General features: G+C 44.2%; 1 protein-coding gene across 2 annotated transcripts in view; it reads right to left on the reverse strand.

The window, feature by feature from the left end:
• The window catches only part of LOC106601020 (zinc finger protein 385C), a 202,256-nt gene that overhangs the window by 19,233 nt on the left and 168,806 nt on the right, over window positions 1-14,217 (reverse strand). For both annotated transcript variants that reach the window (XM_014192869.3, XM_014192871.3), the window contains 2 exons: window positions 12,020-12,162; window positions 4,790-4,900 (listed from right to left, as the gene is read on the reverse strand). In XM_014192869.3, the coding sequence (XP_014048344.1) occupies window positions 4,790-4,900; window positions 12,020-12,162 (254 nt within the window). The remainder of the gene's footprint in view (window positions 1-4,789; window positions 4,901-12,019; window positions 12,163-14,217) is intronic.

The raw sequence follows: 14,217 nt of genomic DNA on the forward strand, positions 1-14,217 counted from the left end.
GAGCAAATAGAAATAGCAGATGAATCGATGAAGAGATCTCTCATTAAAATGTAAACAGGCTTTGAGCTGAGACCTGTATTGGACTAATACCACCTCAGCATTGTTGGAGTGATGGATGACTACAAAGAAGGATAAATGACTAACAAGGCATTACATGCCCCCACAAACACACATACCCCCCACAGACAGTGACACATTCTCTCTCTCTCTCTCTCTCTCTCAAACAGAACCTCACCATAAATCAAATGATGTTTGTTTTGACATACTGCATTAGTTCTGGGTGGAGTGGTGTCAGTAGTTCAAGCTTTCATCTAGACTAATGTTCATTACTGTAAGAATACAGTTTGGTACAATTTTCACAAGTTTGTGATGAATTGTCAAAACTCCTGGTACAAAACTCCCAACTGGTAACACTTGATACGCAGCCAGTCTTACATTCAAAACCTTTCATTGTGCATTCATTTTGTTTGGAGACATCTTTCACCTCACAACCATTGATACAACATAGAAGTTTACTGTGAATGTAATGAGAACATTCGTTTAATCATCAAAACACAACATCATGATATCTTCTCAATGCCGTTATTTTAACAACCCGTTAGCAATAGCACAAATGTAAGATAAATGTTTCGAAATTGCTATTTCAATGTAGATGCTACAGTACTGTAAATTACAGTACATTACACTGTTTTCACATTAGGCAATACACTTGTACTACCCATTAAAAGTGACTGAACATCACATTTCCATAATTTATATCCCATGTGTGATCAAAGGTGTGATCATTAAAGACATCTTTCCCAATGTAACAAATTAAATAAATGACAGAAACATCATGTTTAGCAGGCACTATTTTGCATCACGCCTGTCTTGAGCATATGGCCATAGGTTCTCATCGAAATCACAGTAAATATCCTTATTATTCATGCACCTGGGGAAAAACATGTTGGTATGGCGAATCCAAGCCTGACATAGGTCTGGGTTGATGTTATTTCATGCCTCACCGATGCCCTGAAGGAGGGTGGTATGTTTATGGAGATAGCAATCGTACATCTTCCACCTGTATTGTAATCGTGTATTGTACTTTACAGTATTGTATTTTACACATGTATTGTAGTGTTCCTGGAAATGGCTCGTTCGTAAGAGCATGGCACTAGCAACACCAGAGTTGTGGGTTCGATTCCCACTGGGGACACATACCAAAATGTGTGGACTTTTGTCACTTTGGATAAATGGTATATATTATGGTATTACAGAACTGTGTCAGCCAGTGTCAAAAAGATCCGAGCAACTTCATTCTGGGGATGAATTTCTTTCTTGTTTTGGACTTTCTGGATGATTTACATAATGGTATTGTATTGATAAAATGATTACTGCACTGTAGGACCTAGAAACACAAGCATTTCACTGCACCTGCTGTAACATCTGCTTATATGTGTACGCGAACAATACACTTGGATTTGATTCGTTACAAACAGTATTCCTCTTGATCTTGTCAATACAGGATCAGATGTAGTTTTTCAACTTACTGTGAAGTGAAATCGTAATAGTCATCATCAAAGCAGTACATTCGAGTATATACATTTTATGTTTCTACTTTACAGACGCACATTTTATTGATCGTTTTCTAAATCTGTAGTAGACAAACCAGTTTAAATGTAAAATCTATAGGTTTAACAAACGGATTAAGTAATAGTAAAATATATTTTTACAAAAGAGAATAGAATCATATCAAAAGTAATGTGAGCGTCACATTGTGAAATTATTTTACATATAGATGTATTGAAATGTGAAATATGTATTTCTAGATGAAACACTAAGATTGGTGACAAAGTGACTGTATGATTTGGTGTGTTGTACTTAGTCAGTTGAAAATGTGAGTTTGAAACAACTGCCTGTTTGATGATCTGTTTTGAGTTTTGTTCTAAGAGTTATGAAAATTAACCATATACTTGTGAAAATTGCACCACATGCTTGTGAAAATTGCACCAAAAAAAAAAAACTGAAAATCTTTTCGCTCCTGGGGGCTGATTGGCTGAAACCATGGTGACTGTGAAATATCAAGGCTACTGCACAAACAGCAAGACAAATGGTTAGCTCAGAATTGATCAAGTAAATGCATTCCTCACTCTGGCTGTCTGTGTGTTCTGTTCTGTCATGATCTCATAATGATGACCTCACAGTCGTCTCTCTATCCAGCTCCTCTTCAGAATTCGAAGAATTTCCTATCTCGCCATATAAATGCAAATAAGTCCGAAAATAACCCAAGCCGCAAATAGACCTGAAATAAATTGTGGGGAAGAAATTAGAAAGAGAGAAAGAGTGGGTTCTACTTTGATGGGCAAGCCAATGAAGGAATCCTAAGTGTTAGAGAGAAGTGTGGAAGTGACTCACCCTGTTCAATTAGGCTTCTCTCACACAATGAGAGCTTCTCATTAGAATGAATACAACACACTGATGCTCCTTTTGGTTTTGTATCTTCTCTCAACTGCCTCAGCCTCCATAATAACCTTAATAGCCATGGTACCACAGGCAGGCACGCACACCACACACACACACACGTCTCATATGACAACAAAGCAATGTGGGTAAAAGTAAAGACCAAGGCAGATCAGATCCATCAGAACCTGGTCCTTGGCTATATGCAGTTGAATATGTCCACTGTGTACATTATTAACAAACCAAATGATGTACCTACTGTTCTGTGTCGGGAGCTCTGGCTATAAATAAACCACCAGCCACCATCAACACTTCTATAAACACTACTTGGACTATAATACTTCACCATGTCGTCTGACTGATCGGCCGTGAAAATGCTTATGAGATTATTGTGCTGTGACAAATCAGCTCTGCTCTCTTTCAGCCCCCGTACGTTCTCCGTTCTCCAGTCCAACTCCGAGCCATACAGTATGAGACACACGGAGAGACAGGGAGACACAGGGAGTGTGAAATGAACATTAGCATGAGCACTTAGCATTTTAAAGGCACTGACTGTCACACCACACTACCAGACATGAATGCAGGCTTTGAGGTTCTGTAATGAAAAGCGCAATAGAAGTTGATTAAATTCTTATTATTACACGTTCTCTAAATAAGGCCTCTGTCTAGATCACCGTCTGACTATTCCATGTGCTACATCGAATGTACGTTAACAACAAATATTCTTTCTATTTCAAATAAACATGACAGAGTGTGGAGCTAATAAACAATATCTAATAATAAACAGTATACAATATACTGTAAATAAATACTTATATAGAGATCTCCTCATTTTCCCATTTATTTACAGTTTGACTGAGGAAGTTTTCCTCCTCCCTTTAATAGGCTGTTTAAAGCTCAGTGTCCCCCCCCCCTGTCTTCTCATCCCCCCTCCCTCCTCAAACCCCCTCCTCAAACCCCCAGACCTGACACCTCTCTCCGACTGTAGCTGGCGCTGTGTGGAGGGAGGATGGGAATGGGATTTGCTCTACCGTGTGAAGCCTGGAGAGAACGCCTGCCACTGCCTGCTCTGCTTTCCTTTCCCCCTCAGCCTCAGCTCACCCTCTTCTGTGTCTCTGCTCCTCTTTGAAGATCAAGCCTCAAGAGGATGGGTGTGTGTGTGAAACAGTACTTGTGTGTTCCTCTGTGTGTATGTGTGAGAGAGAGGGACAGGGAGAAAGAGAGAGTTTTTTATTTTATTTTAAATCAGCCTTTGCCCAACTCTTAGGTGTTTGTCTGTTTCTTAAGACATTTCATTTTATTGGTTGTTTGTTTATGTGACTGTGTGTCGTGACGTGTGTGTGTGTGTGTGTGTGTGTGTGTGTGTGTGTGTGTGTGTGTGTGTGTGTGTGTGTGTGTGTTTGAGGTGGCAGGAATGGGAGAAATCAAAAGAGGAGTTGAGAATGTGGGCTCCTGCCTGGGCTCGTGATTGTTTCTGCTCTTTGCTGATAAATGGAAGCTTTCCCTGCTGTCTAATCCCTCGCACCAAAACAACCTACCGCAGTCACACACACACACACACACACACACACACACACACACACACACACACACACACACACACACACACACACACACACACACACACACACACACACACACACACACACACACACACACACACACACACACACACACACATCCAGAAATACAGAAAAGCAGATGAATACCTTACGATTTAATATTTCACACAGAGGAACACACATGCACACACTCACGAGCGCGTGGATACACACACACAAACACACGCATGCGCGCTCCGAGCCCGACTGGACTCCCTATCAGCCGCCACAGATAAGCTGCTGTGAGTCAGTGAGGATGATAAGAGCTCAGGTCATTTCCACAGATAAGCTGCTGTGAGTCAGTGAGGATGATAAGAGCTCAGGTCATTTGTGAGTCAGTGAGGATGATAAGAGCTCAGGTCATTTGTGAGTCAGTGAGGATGATAAGAGCTCAGGTCATTTGTGAGTCAGTGAGGATGATAAGAGCTCAGGTCATTTGTGAGTCAGTGAGGATGATAAGAGCTCAGGTCATTTGTGAGTCAGTGAGGATGATAAGAGCTCAGGTCATTTGGAACGGCTTTATTTTCTTAAAACATTAAAGAAGATAGAAGGAAGGAACAAATAAATCTGTATTTATTCTAACTGTCAAATCTACCAACTACAGTCTGCAACTCACTTTCCTTCTCCCTTACTTGCTCTCTCTTTTCTCTCTCTCCCTCTCGCAGTCATGCAGACATGCGCACGCATGCCACACACACACACACACACACACACACACACACACACACACACACACAGAACTCTCTTACCGTGGAGTTGAAGCGCAGGTGACAGATGTTACAGGAGATGATCTGTTTCTTCTTGAGTGGCTGAGGGACGCCAAACGTGTGGTTGATCACCGCCTTCTGCACCGGGTCCATCTGCAGGACAGACAGGAGACCAGTGGTTAAATCTATCAGTCTATCCGTGACCTCTGACCCCTGATACCCCTATAAATCCACTGGGTTTGACTACAACAAAACTGCATGGAGAATTGGAGATACAACTAAAATCAGCCTGAGGATACAATGACATGCGAGCTCTGATGCAGGGCAGTATAGTGGGAAGTAGTTAGAGAAACGGACTTTGGGCAGACAATATATACGATATGTCACATGAGTTTTACTGTCTACGTGCCTAAAGCCTTCAGAGATTCCTGAGGAAGGGAAGATATTCTCTCCCCATCACAGCTGATAGAGGGTGTGAGGCCAGAGCCAGGGTGACTGCTCTGGGCTTGATTAGAATGGCTGGATTGCACGATGACAGCTGATTTCAGTGTGGCCCTCATCAGCACGGTATCAAATATAACCATCACCCTGGATTCTTCCCCAGCCTGGCGTCTGGCTCGAACCGCACGGCCCTCTCCTCAGAGACAGAGAGGGAGGTGGGGGGTGGCTGTGGAGGGCTGGAACAATGTGCTGGGCAAGTCATGTTACACTCAGTGTAACCAGACATATGTCTTCCCTGGCATCACTGAGTGTGTGGATGGCACTGGCTATTGTCTGATACACAACACTAAACAATGGCTGCCCCTCAATACACACACACACACACACACACACACACACACACACACACACACACACACACACACACACACACACACACACACACACACACACACACACACAGAGAGAAAAAAAGCTCTGTTTCTGTGTTGACTGTAAGTAATCTGTTTTCAAAGGCCAGGTGTGGTGGGGTGTGGAATAGAAACAACCTTAAACACACCTGTCTTCCAAACCCCATCCTGTGCAACACTGCCTGCCTGCTGTTCCCTCAAGAGTAACCCTACGCCCCTCTATTCTGGCTTCTTAAACAACGCGGTGCAGTGCTGCTACCTCGGGGAGTAACTAACCTTTCCCTTCCGAAGCCAAAACTGTGACATGGAAACAGAGCTCCTCTAGACTGTGCCCTCTGGCCACCTTCACAGGGTATGCCGCACACAACTATTTGTTTTAGGGAGCTGAGAGAATGTGGCCGTTGTTCGCCTGCAGCCATCCTGAACATGCCGGTATAAATGCACCTATTGTCCGGCCCTCTTCCTCTCTGCCCCCTCCCCCTCCGCAGACAGGAGCTATCTCACGGCGGTCCGCAGCTGAAACGATGATTGAAGTGCAGGGGAGGTGCAGGGGGAGACTGAGGTCTATTTAGCTCGTGAGACAGGTGCATTCATCTTCCCCCTGCACACGCCCCGAACAAAGTGTGCCTCTGCCTCAACGGGCCCCAGAGAACATGAATGTCACCATTGAGACTGGGTCTGAGTCCCAAATGCCACCCTATTCACTATGTAGTGCACTACTTTTGACCAGGGCCGGTAGTGCACTAAACTGGGAATAGGGTGCCATTTAGGACACAGCCTAGGAAAGAGGAAAGGTGAGACTGGAAGAGGGCGAAGGGTCCTAGTGATTAATGCCATAGCTGTATTGGTCTGCTGTGTGTTATATTAGCTAGGTCACATAGCCGCTATAGGCTAATTATTCTGTGCCAGAAGTCTAAGGTGGGTGTTATTTGCTGTTATTAACTCTTGAAGGCTGGTTGAATTCTAGGGAGTTGGTGGCAAGCGAAAGGCTATGTAGCACATCTGCTAGCTGTATGCTAGAGAAGTAGTGGTTCACAGATGACTTCATAGTCTGGTGATACCGTCGTTTTCTTGTGGTGTGTTTTTCTCTGTGCTGGAAGGCAGGTTGTATGAATAACTACTGCTCTGACTGGTTGGCTAGTTTACTCCCTGGCTTTGTGATTGGCTTGGCAGGGTTAGACACGTGCACGCTCCCAGACCACCATCCGATACAAGACACGTGCACGCTCCCAGACCACCATATGATACAAGACACATACACACTCCCAGACCACCATCTGATACAGGACACGTGCACGCTCCCAGACCACCATCCGATACAGGACACGTGCACGCTCCCAGACCACCATCTGATACAGGACACGTGACGTGCACGCTCCCAGACCACCATCTGATACAGGACACGTGCACGCTCCCAGACCACCATCTGATACAGGACACGTGCACGCTCCCAGACCACCATCTGATACAGGACACGTGCACGCTCCCAGACCACCATCTGATACAGGACACATACACGCTCCCAGACCCCCATCCGATACAGGACACACGCACGCTCCCAGACCACCATCCGATACAGGACACACGCACGCTCCCAGACCACCATCCGATACAGGACACGTGCACGCTCCCAGACCACCATCTGATACAGGACACGTGTACGCTCCCAGACCACCATCTGATACAGGACACGTGCACGCTCCCAGACCACCATCCGATACAGAACACGTGCACGCTCCCAGACCACCATCCGATACAGGACATGTGCACGCTCCCAGACCACCATCCGATACAGGACATGTGCACGCTCCCAGACCACCATCCGATACAGGACACGTGCACGCTCTTAGACCACCATCCGATACAGGACATGTGCACGCTCTTAGACCCTCCACCTCTCCCCATGCTCCCCATCCATCCCTCCACTGTGTGACTCAGCACCACAGATCTCTGTGGCTCACCTCTCCCTCTCATCCTCCTTGTCTCAGTCCTTTTGAAAGAGTGTAAAGTGTAGGCTGGAGAAGACTGAAGAGGCATATGTTTCATTTAGAGTTGGTGGAACTTGAGAGGGCTTCACGCAGAGGGGAAAAGGGGATGAACATACTGTCCACACACTGTAACCAAAGGACCAAAGAAATTTAAACACATACAGTTGAAGTCGGACGTTTACACACACTTACGTTGGAGTCATTAACACTCCACACATTTCTTGTTAACAAACTATAGTTTTGGCAAGTCGGTTAGGACATCTACTTTGTGCACGACACAAGTAATTTTTCCAACAATTGGTTGCAGACAGATTATTTCACTTATAATTCACTGTATCACAATTCCAGTGGGTCAGAAGTTTACATACACTAAGTTGACTGTGCCTTCAAACAGCTTGGAAAATTCCAGAAAATGATGTCATGGCTTTAGAAGCTTCTGATAGGAAGCTCAGGAAGGAGACATGTTCTGTCTCCTAGAGATGAACGTACTTTGGTGCAAAAAGTGAAAATCAATCCCAGAACAACAGCAAAGGACCTTGTGAAGATGCTGGAGGAAACAGGTGCAAAAGTATCTATATCCACAGTAAAACAAGTCCTATATCGACATAACCTGAAAGGCCGCTCAGCAAGGAAGAAGCCACTGCTCCAAAACTGCCATAAAAAAGCCAGACTATGGTTTGCAACTGCACATGGGGACAAAGATCGTACTTTTTTGGAGAAATGTCCTCTGGTCTGATGAAACAAAAATAGAACTGTTTGGCCATAATGACCATCATTATGTTTAGAGGAAAATGGGGAGGCTTGCAAGCTGAAGAACACCATCCCAACCGTGAAACACGGGGGTGGCAGCATCATGTTGGGGGGGTGCTTTGCTGCAGGAGGGACTGGTGCACTTCACAAAATAGATGGCATCATGAGGAGGAAAATTATGTGGATATATTGAAGCAACATCTCAAGACATCAGTCAGGAAGTTAAAGCTTGGTCGCAAATGGGTCTTCCAAATGGACAATGACCCCAAGCATACTTCCAAAGTTGTGGCAAAATGGCTTAAGGACAACGAAGTCAAGGTATTGGAGTGGCCATCACAAAGCCCTGACCTCAATCCTATAGAAAATGTGTGGGCAGAACTGAAAAAGCGTGTGCGAGCAAGGAGGCCTACAAACCTGACTCAGTTACACCAGCTCTGTCAGGAGGAATGGGCCAGAATTCATCCAACATATTGTGGGAAGCTTGTGGAAGGCTACCCGAAACGTTTGACCCAAGTTAAACAACGCTACCAAATACTAATTGAGTGTATGTAAACTTCTGATCCACTGGGAATGTGATGAAAGAAATAAAAGCTGAAATAAATCACTCTCTACTATTATTCTGACATTTCACATTCTTAAAATAAAGTGGTGATCCTAACAGACCTAAGACAGGGAATTTTTACGAGGATTAAATGTCAGGAATTGTGAAAACTGAGTTTAAATGTATTTGGCTAAGGTGTATGTAAACTTCCGACTTCAACTGTACACTATACAGGCAAATTGGGCATGGATGTAGACAGTACGTTGTCAGTATGAATGGCCAGTCAGATACACTACGTGGCCAAAAGTATGTGGACACCCCTTCAAATGAGTGGATTTAGCTATTTCAGCCACACCCGTTACTGACAGGGGTATAAAATCCAGCACACAGTCATACAATCTACATAGACAAACATTGGCAGTAGAATGGCCTGTACTGAAGAGCTCAGTGACTTACAATGTGGCACTGTCACCCTTTCTTTACCATTCGGCCATCAGATTTGCCACCAATGCTCCTTATAGGACACATCACTGCACGGTCATCTCTGTATACCTGTCGCAAGACCCCCTGGTTGATGCTTATTTATAAAACCCTCTTAGGCCTCACTCCCCCCTATCTGAGATATCTACTGCAGCCCTCATCCAGTCACATTCTGTTAAAGGTCCCCAAAGCACACACATCCCTGTGTCGCTCGTCTTTTCAGTTCGCTGCAGCTAGCGAATGGAATGAGCTGCAACAAACACTCAAACTGGACAGTTTTATCTCAATCTCTTCATTCAAAGACTCAATCATGGACACTCTTACTGACATATGTGGCTGCTTTGAGTGATGTATTGTTGTCTCTACCTTCTTGCTCTTTGTGCTGTTGTCTGAGCCCAATAATGTTTGTACCATGTTTTGTGCTGCTACCATGTTGTGTTGCTACCATGTTGTTGTCATGTTGTTGCTACCATGGTGGGTTGTCATGTGTTGCTGCCTTGCTATGTTGTTGTCTTAGGTCTCTCTTTATGTAGTGCTGTCTCTCTTGTTGTGATGTGTGTTTGTCCTATATTTATATACACTTACGTTCAAAAGTTTGGGGTCACCTAGCGAGGTTCATACAGAAATGATTTGTAGAGATCGGTGTGAAAGAACTTGACTAGCCTGCACAGAGCCCTGACCTCAACCCCATCAAAAACCTTTGAGATGAATTGGAACGCCGACTGCGAGCCAGGTCTAATCACCCAATATCAGTGCCCAACCTCACTATTGCTCTTGTGGCTGAATGGAAGCAAGCAATGTTCCAACATCTTGTGGAAAGCCTTTCCAGAAGAGTGGAGGCTGTTATAGCAGCAAAGGGGGGACCAACTCCATATTAATGCCCATGACTTTGGAATGAGATGTATGACAAGCAGATGTCCACATACTCTCTCTCACACACACACTTTGGAATGAGATGTATGACAAGCAGATGTCCACATACTCTCTCTCTCACACACACACACACACACACACACACACACACACACACACACACACACACACACACACACACACACACACACACACACACACACACACACACACACACACACACACACACACACACACACACACACACACACACACAGAGAGAGAGAGAGACAGAGCCATACTGTCTGTAAGAGAAGGATCAAAGACTCACAATTTGTTAATTCTAGATACAGAAGCATCCCAAGCAATGTAACCAGCAGACTGCAGGTGTGTAAAGCTGTGTGGCTTATAGGTGTGTTCGACAACAAAGATATGTGGACTTATCTCTGGGATGCTGGTATTAAATATTCCATGATGCTGAGGGGGAAAACACTCTAGGAATAATGATTATACCTCAAAGCCCAGGACAAATGAAAAGTTCCAACTACTACTGTCACGCCCTGACCATAGAGAGCCTTTCTATTTCTCTATTTGGTCAGGTCAGGGTGTGATTTGGGTGGGCAATCTAGTTTTCTTATTTCTTTGTTTGGCCGGGTATGGTCCCCAATCAGAGGCAGCTGTCTATTGTTGTCTCTGATTGGGGATCTTACTTAGGCAGCCCTTTTCCCACCTGTGATTGTGGGATCTATCTATGTGTAGTTGCCTGCGAGCACTACGTAGCTTCACGTTTCGGATTGTTCGTGCTTTATTGTTTTCTGTGTGTTTCACTTCTCAAAATAAAGATGATGGAACCATACCACGCTGCACTTTGGTCCGACAATTCTTATATCGAGCGTGACAACTACAGGCCGTAATGAGCATTTTCAAAACAACACAGTCAACAACAACAACATATATACAAAACAGCAGCGATGTTGAGGTCTTCCAAAAGTAAAACATGTTAGAATATGCAAATAAGAAAATAATGTCATTGTATTCCACTCAACTAATTACTCTTTTTTTTTACGGTTATTTTTAAATGAAATTTTTTCTACAATTTGTTTGTATAATTTTTCCATGGTAGATATTCAAGCATATTTAAATTTCATACATTGCCAATATATATATATATCCCTTTCCCACCCCCTCCATACTCCCCTTCCCACCCTCTCAAATGATTATATGTCCTTATTTCTATTTAGTGTACATTTAATTTAGAGTACAGTTAAAATACATGAACTATATTTTAATTTACAGATCTCTTAACAATTTCACTCTTACTTCCCTTCTCTTAAATCCCTCAAGAAACTGATACTGAATTCTTCTGGTCACCTTGTTTCCATACCTGTCTAGTGGGTGGAGCCTTTGAAAATGTTCACACATTCACTACCGTTCAAAAGTTTGGGGTCACTTAGAAATGTCCTTGTTTTTGAAAGAAAAGCAAAAAGAAATTGTCCATTAAAATAACATCAAATTGATCAGAAATACAGTGTAGACATTGTTCATATCGGACAAAAAAAAATTGCTTTTCTTTCAAAAACAAGGACATTTCTAAGTGACCCCAAACTTTTGAACGGTAGTGTGGGTGGGCGTGGCTCTATAATACTAACAGATATATTGGAATTTAAGGTAACGGCATCAGGCACCTTGAGTAGCCTATTGTAGCCTAGTGTGAACTCAAAAAGGTATTTTGAGTTCACACTAGCAGTGTGGTAGTTACGTAGATATGACTTGGTGATGTTGATGTGCCATGCCGTGCTGTGTGACTCACCGTGCTGAAGTTAGGGAAGAGGCTGAGGGGGGACGATCCATTGAGCCTGAAGGGCAGGAAGTGCTTGAGGTCGAGGTGGGGCTGCAGGGGCCGTCCCGGAACAGGCAGGGAGGCCAGGAGGGGGTTGCCCTGGGCAGAGGTGCCTGGATGGAACAACAACAACATAACAGGGTTAGACAAACACTTAGAACAATCATGAGAGACGCTTTGATGTCTCTTTTTCTGTCTCTTCTCACTACCAGTGTGTTTGGTCAGTAAGGAGTGAGGTAAGGAGTGAGGTAAGGTGGGAGGTGGGAGATAAGGTGTGAGATAAGGTGTGAGGTAAGGTGGGAAGTAAAGTAGGAGAAAGGTGTGAGGTAAGGTATGAGGTAAGGTGGGAGGTAAGGTGGGAGGTAAAGTAGGAGAAAAGGTGTGAGGTAAGATATAGGGTAAGGTGGGAGGTAAGGTATGAGGTAAAGTGTGAGGTAAGGAAGGAGGTAAAGTAGGAGAAAAGGTGTGAGGTAAGGTATGAGGTAAGGTGGGAGGTAAAGTAGGAGAAAAGGTGTGAGGTAAGGTATGAGATGAGGTGGGAGATAAGGTATGAGGTAAGATGGGAGGTAAAGTAGGAGAAAAGGTGTGAGGTAAGGTATGAGATGAGGTGGGAGATAAGGTATGAGGTAAGATGGGAGGTAAAGTAGGAGAAAAGGTGTGAGGTAAGGTATGAGGTAAGGTGGGAGGTAAAGTAGGAGAAAAGGTGTGAGGTAAGGTATGAGATGAGGTGGGAGATAAGGTATGAGGTAAGATGGGAGGTAAGGTGTAAGACTGACTGGCTTGTTTTGTTTTACAAATGAAGCAGCAAAACACACACCTTCACCAGACCCCCATCAGTCACACTTCACAGCTCAGAAACGTGTGTGTGTGTGTGTGTGTGTGTGTGTGTGTGTGTGGGCTGTGCATGTGAGACAACCCCGCCTGTGCACGACCCCCCTACATCCTATCACCCCACTGCCAGAGCTAATCCTTCAAGGACATGCACTGGGTGCTCGCGTATACACACACACATATCATTTAATTACAGATTTATTGGCTGTGAGAGAGGAGTGCCTGGCCTGCACCGTACGAGCTGGGAAGATGATACCGGATATCAAATGGACCAGGGATGAAGAGATTTCTAATTTTCCAGCTGGCTGCGTTTCAGTGAGCCGGTGCTGCGTTGGGTACTTATCCCACCGCCAGGATCAATCATCAGTATCATCTCTGGGTCACCAGACCTGCCCTGAGCATGCGCAATGCAACACACCGTTACAACACACACCATGGATATGATAGGAGGATGAGGAGATATCAGGACACAATAACACACACCTTTAGAAACAGAAGAGATTGACCTTGTAATAACACACACCTTTAGAAACAGAAGAGATTGACCTCGTAATAACACACACCTTAGAAAGAGAAGAGACTGACCTCGTAATAACACACACCTTAGAAAGAGAAGAGATTGACCTTGTAATAACACACACCTTAGAAAGAGAAGAGACTGACCTCGTAATAACACACACCTTAGAAAGAGAAGAGACTGACCTCGTAATAACACACACCTTAGAAAGAGAAGAGACTGACCTCGTAATAACACACACCTTAGAAAGAGAAGAGACTGACCTCGTAATAACACACACCTTAGAAAGAGAAGAGACTGACCTCGTAATAACACACACCTTAGAAAGAGAAGAGATTGACCTCGTAATAAAACACACACCTTTAGAAACAAAGGAAATTGGTCCCATAACAACTGTCACCTCTGAAAGAGAGGAGATTGTCTGGTACATTACGACCCATATCTAAGACATATCTAAGCTAAGTCACAGCTGAGCTTGGTAAAGTATTAGATGCTACAACATGGTTCCAGGTGGTTGTTATGCAGTACGTCATAGTATGGCTGGTGTGTTTACGGACATATTCAATAATTCCCTATCCCAGTCTGCTAGTCAAGGATCATATCACCCTACCTGATAGCCTAGACCCACTCCAATTTGCTTACCACCCCAATAGTTCCACAGACTATGCAATCGCCATCACACTGCACACTGCCCTATCCCATCTGGACAAGAGGAATACCTATGTAAGAATACTGTTCATTGACTACAGCTCAGCATTCAACACCATAGTACCCTCCAAACTCATCATTAAGCTTGAGACCCTGGGTCTCGACCCCGCCC

This window comes from Salmo salar, chromosome 03 (genome assembly GCF_965601325.2).
Source record: "Salmo salar chromosome 03, fSalSal1, whole genome shotgun sequence".
Lineage (NCBI taxonomy): Eukaryota > Metazoa > Chordata > Actinopteri > Salmoniformes > Salmonidae > Salmo > Salmo salar.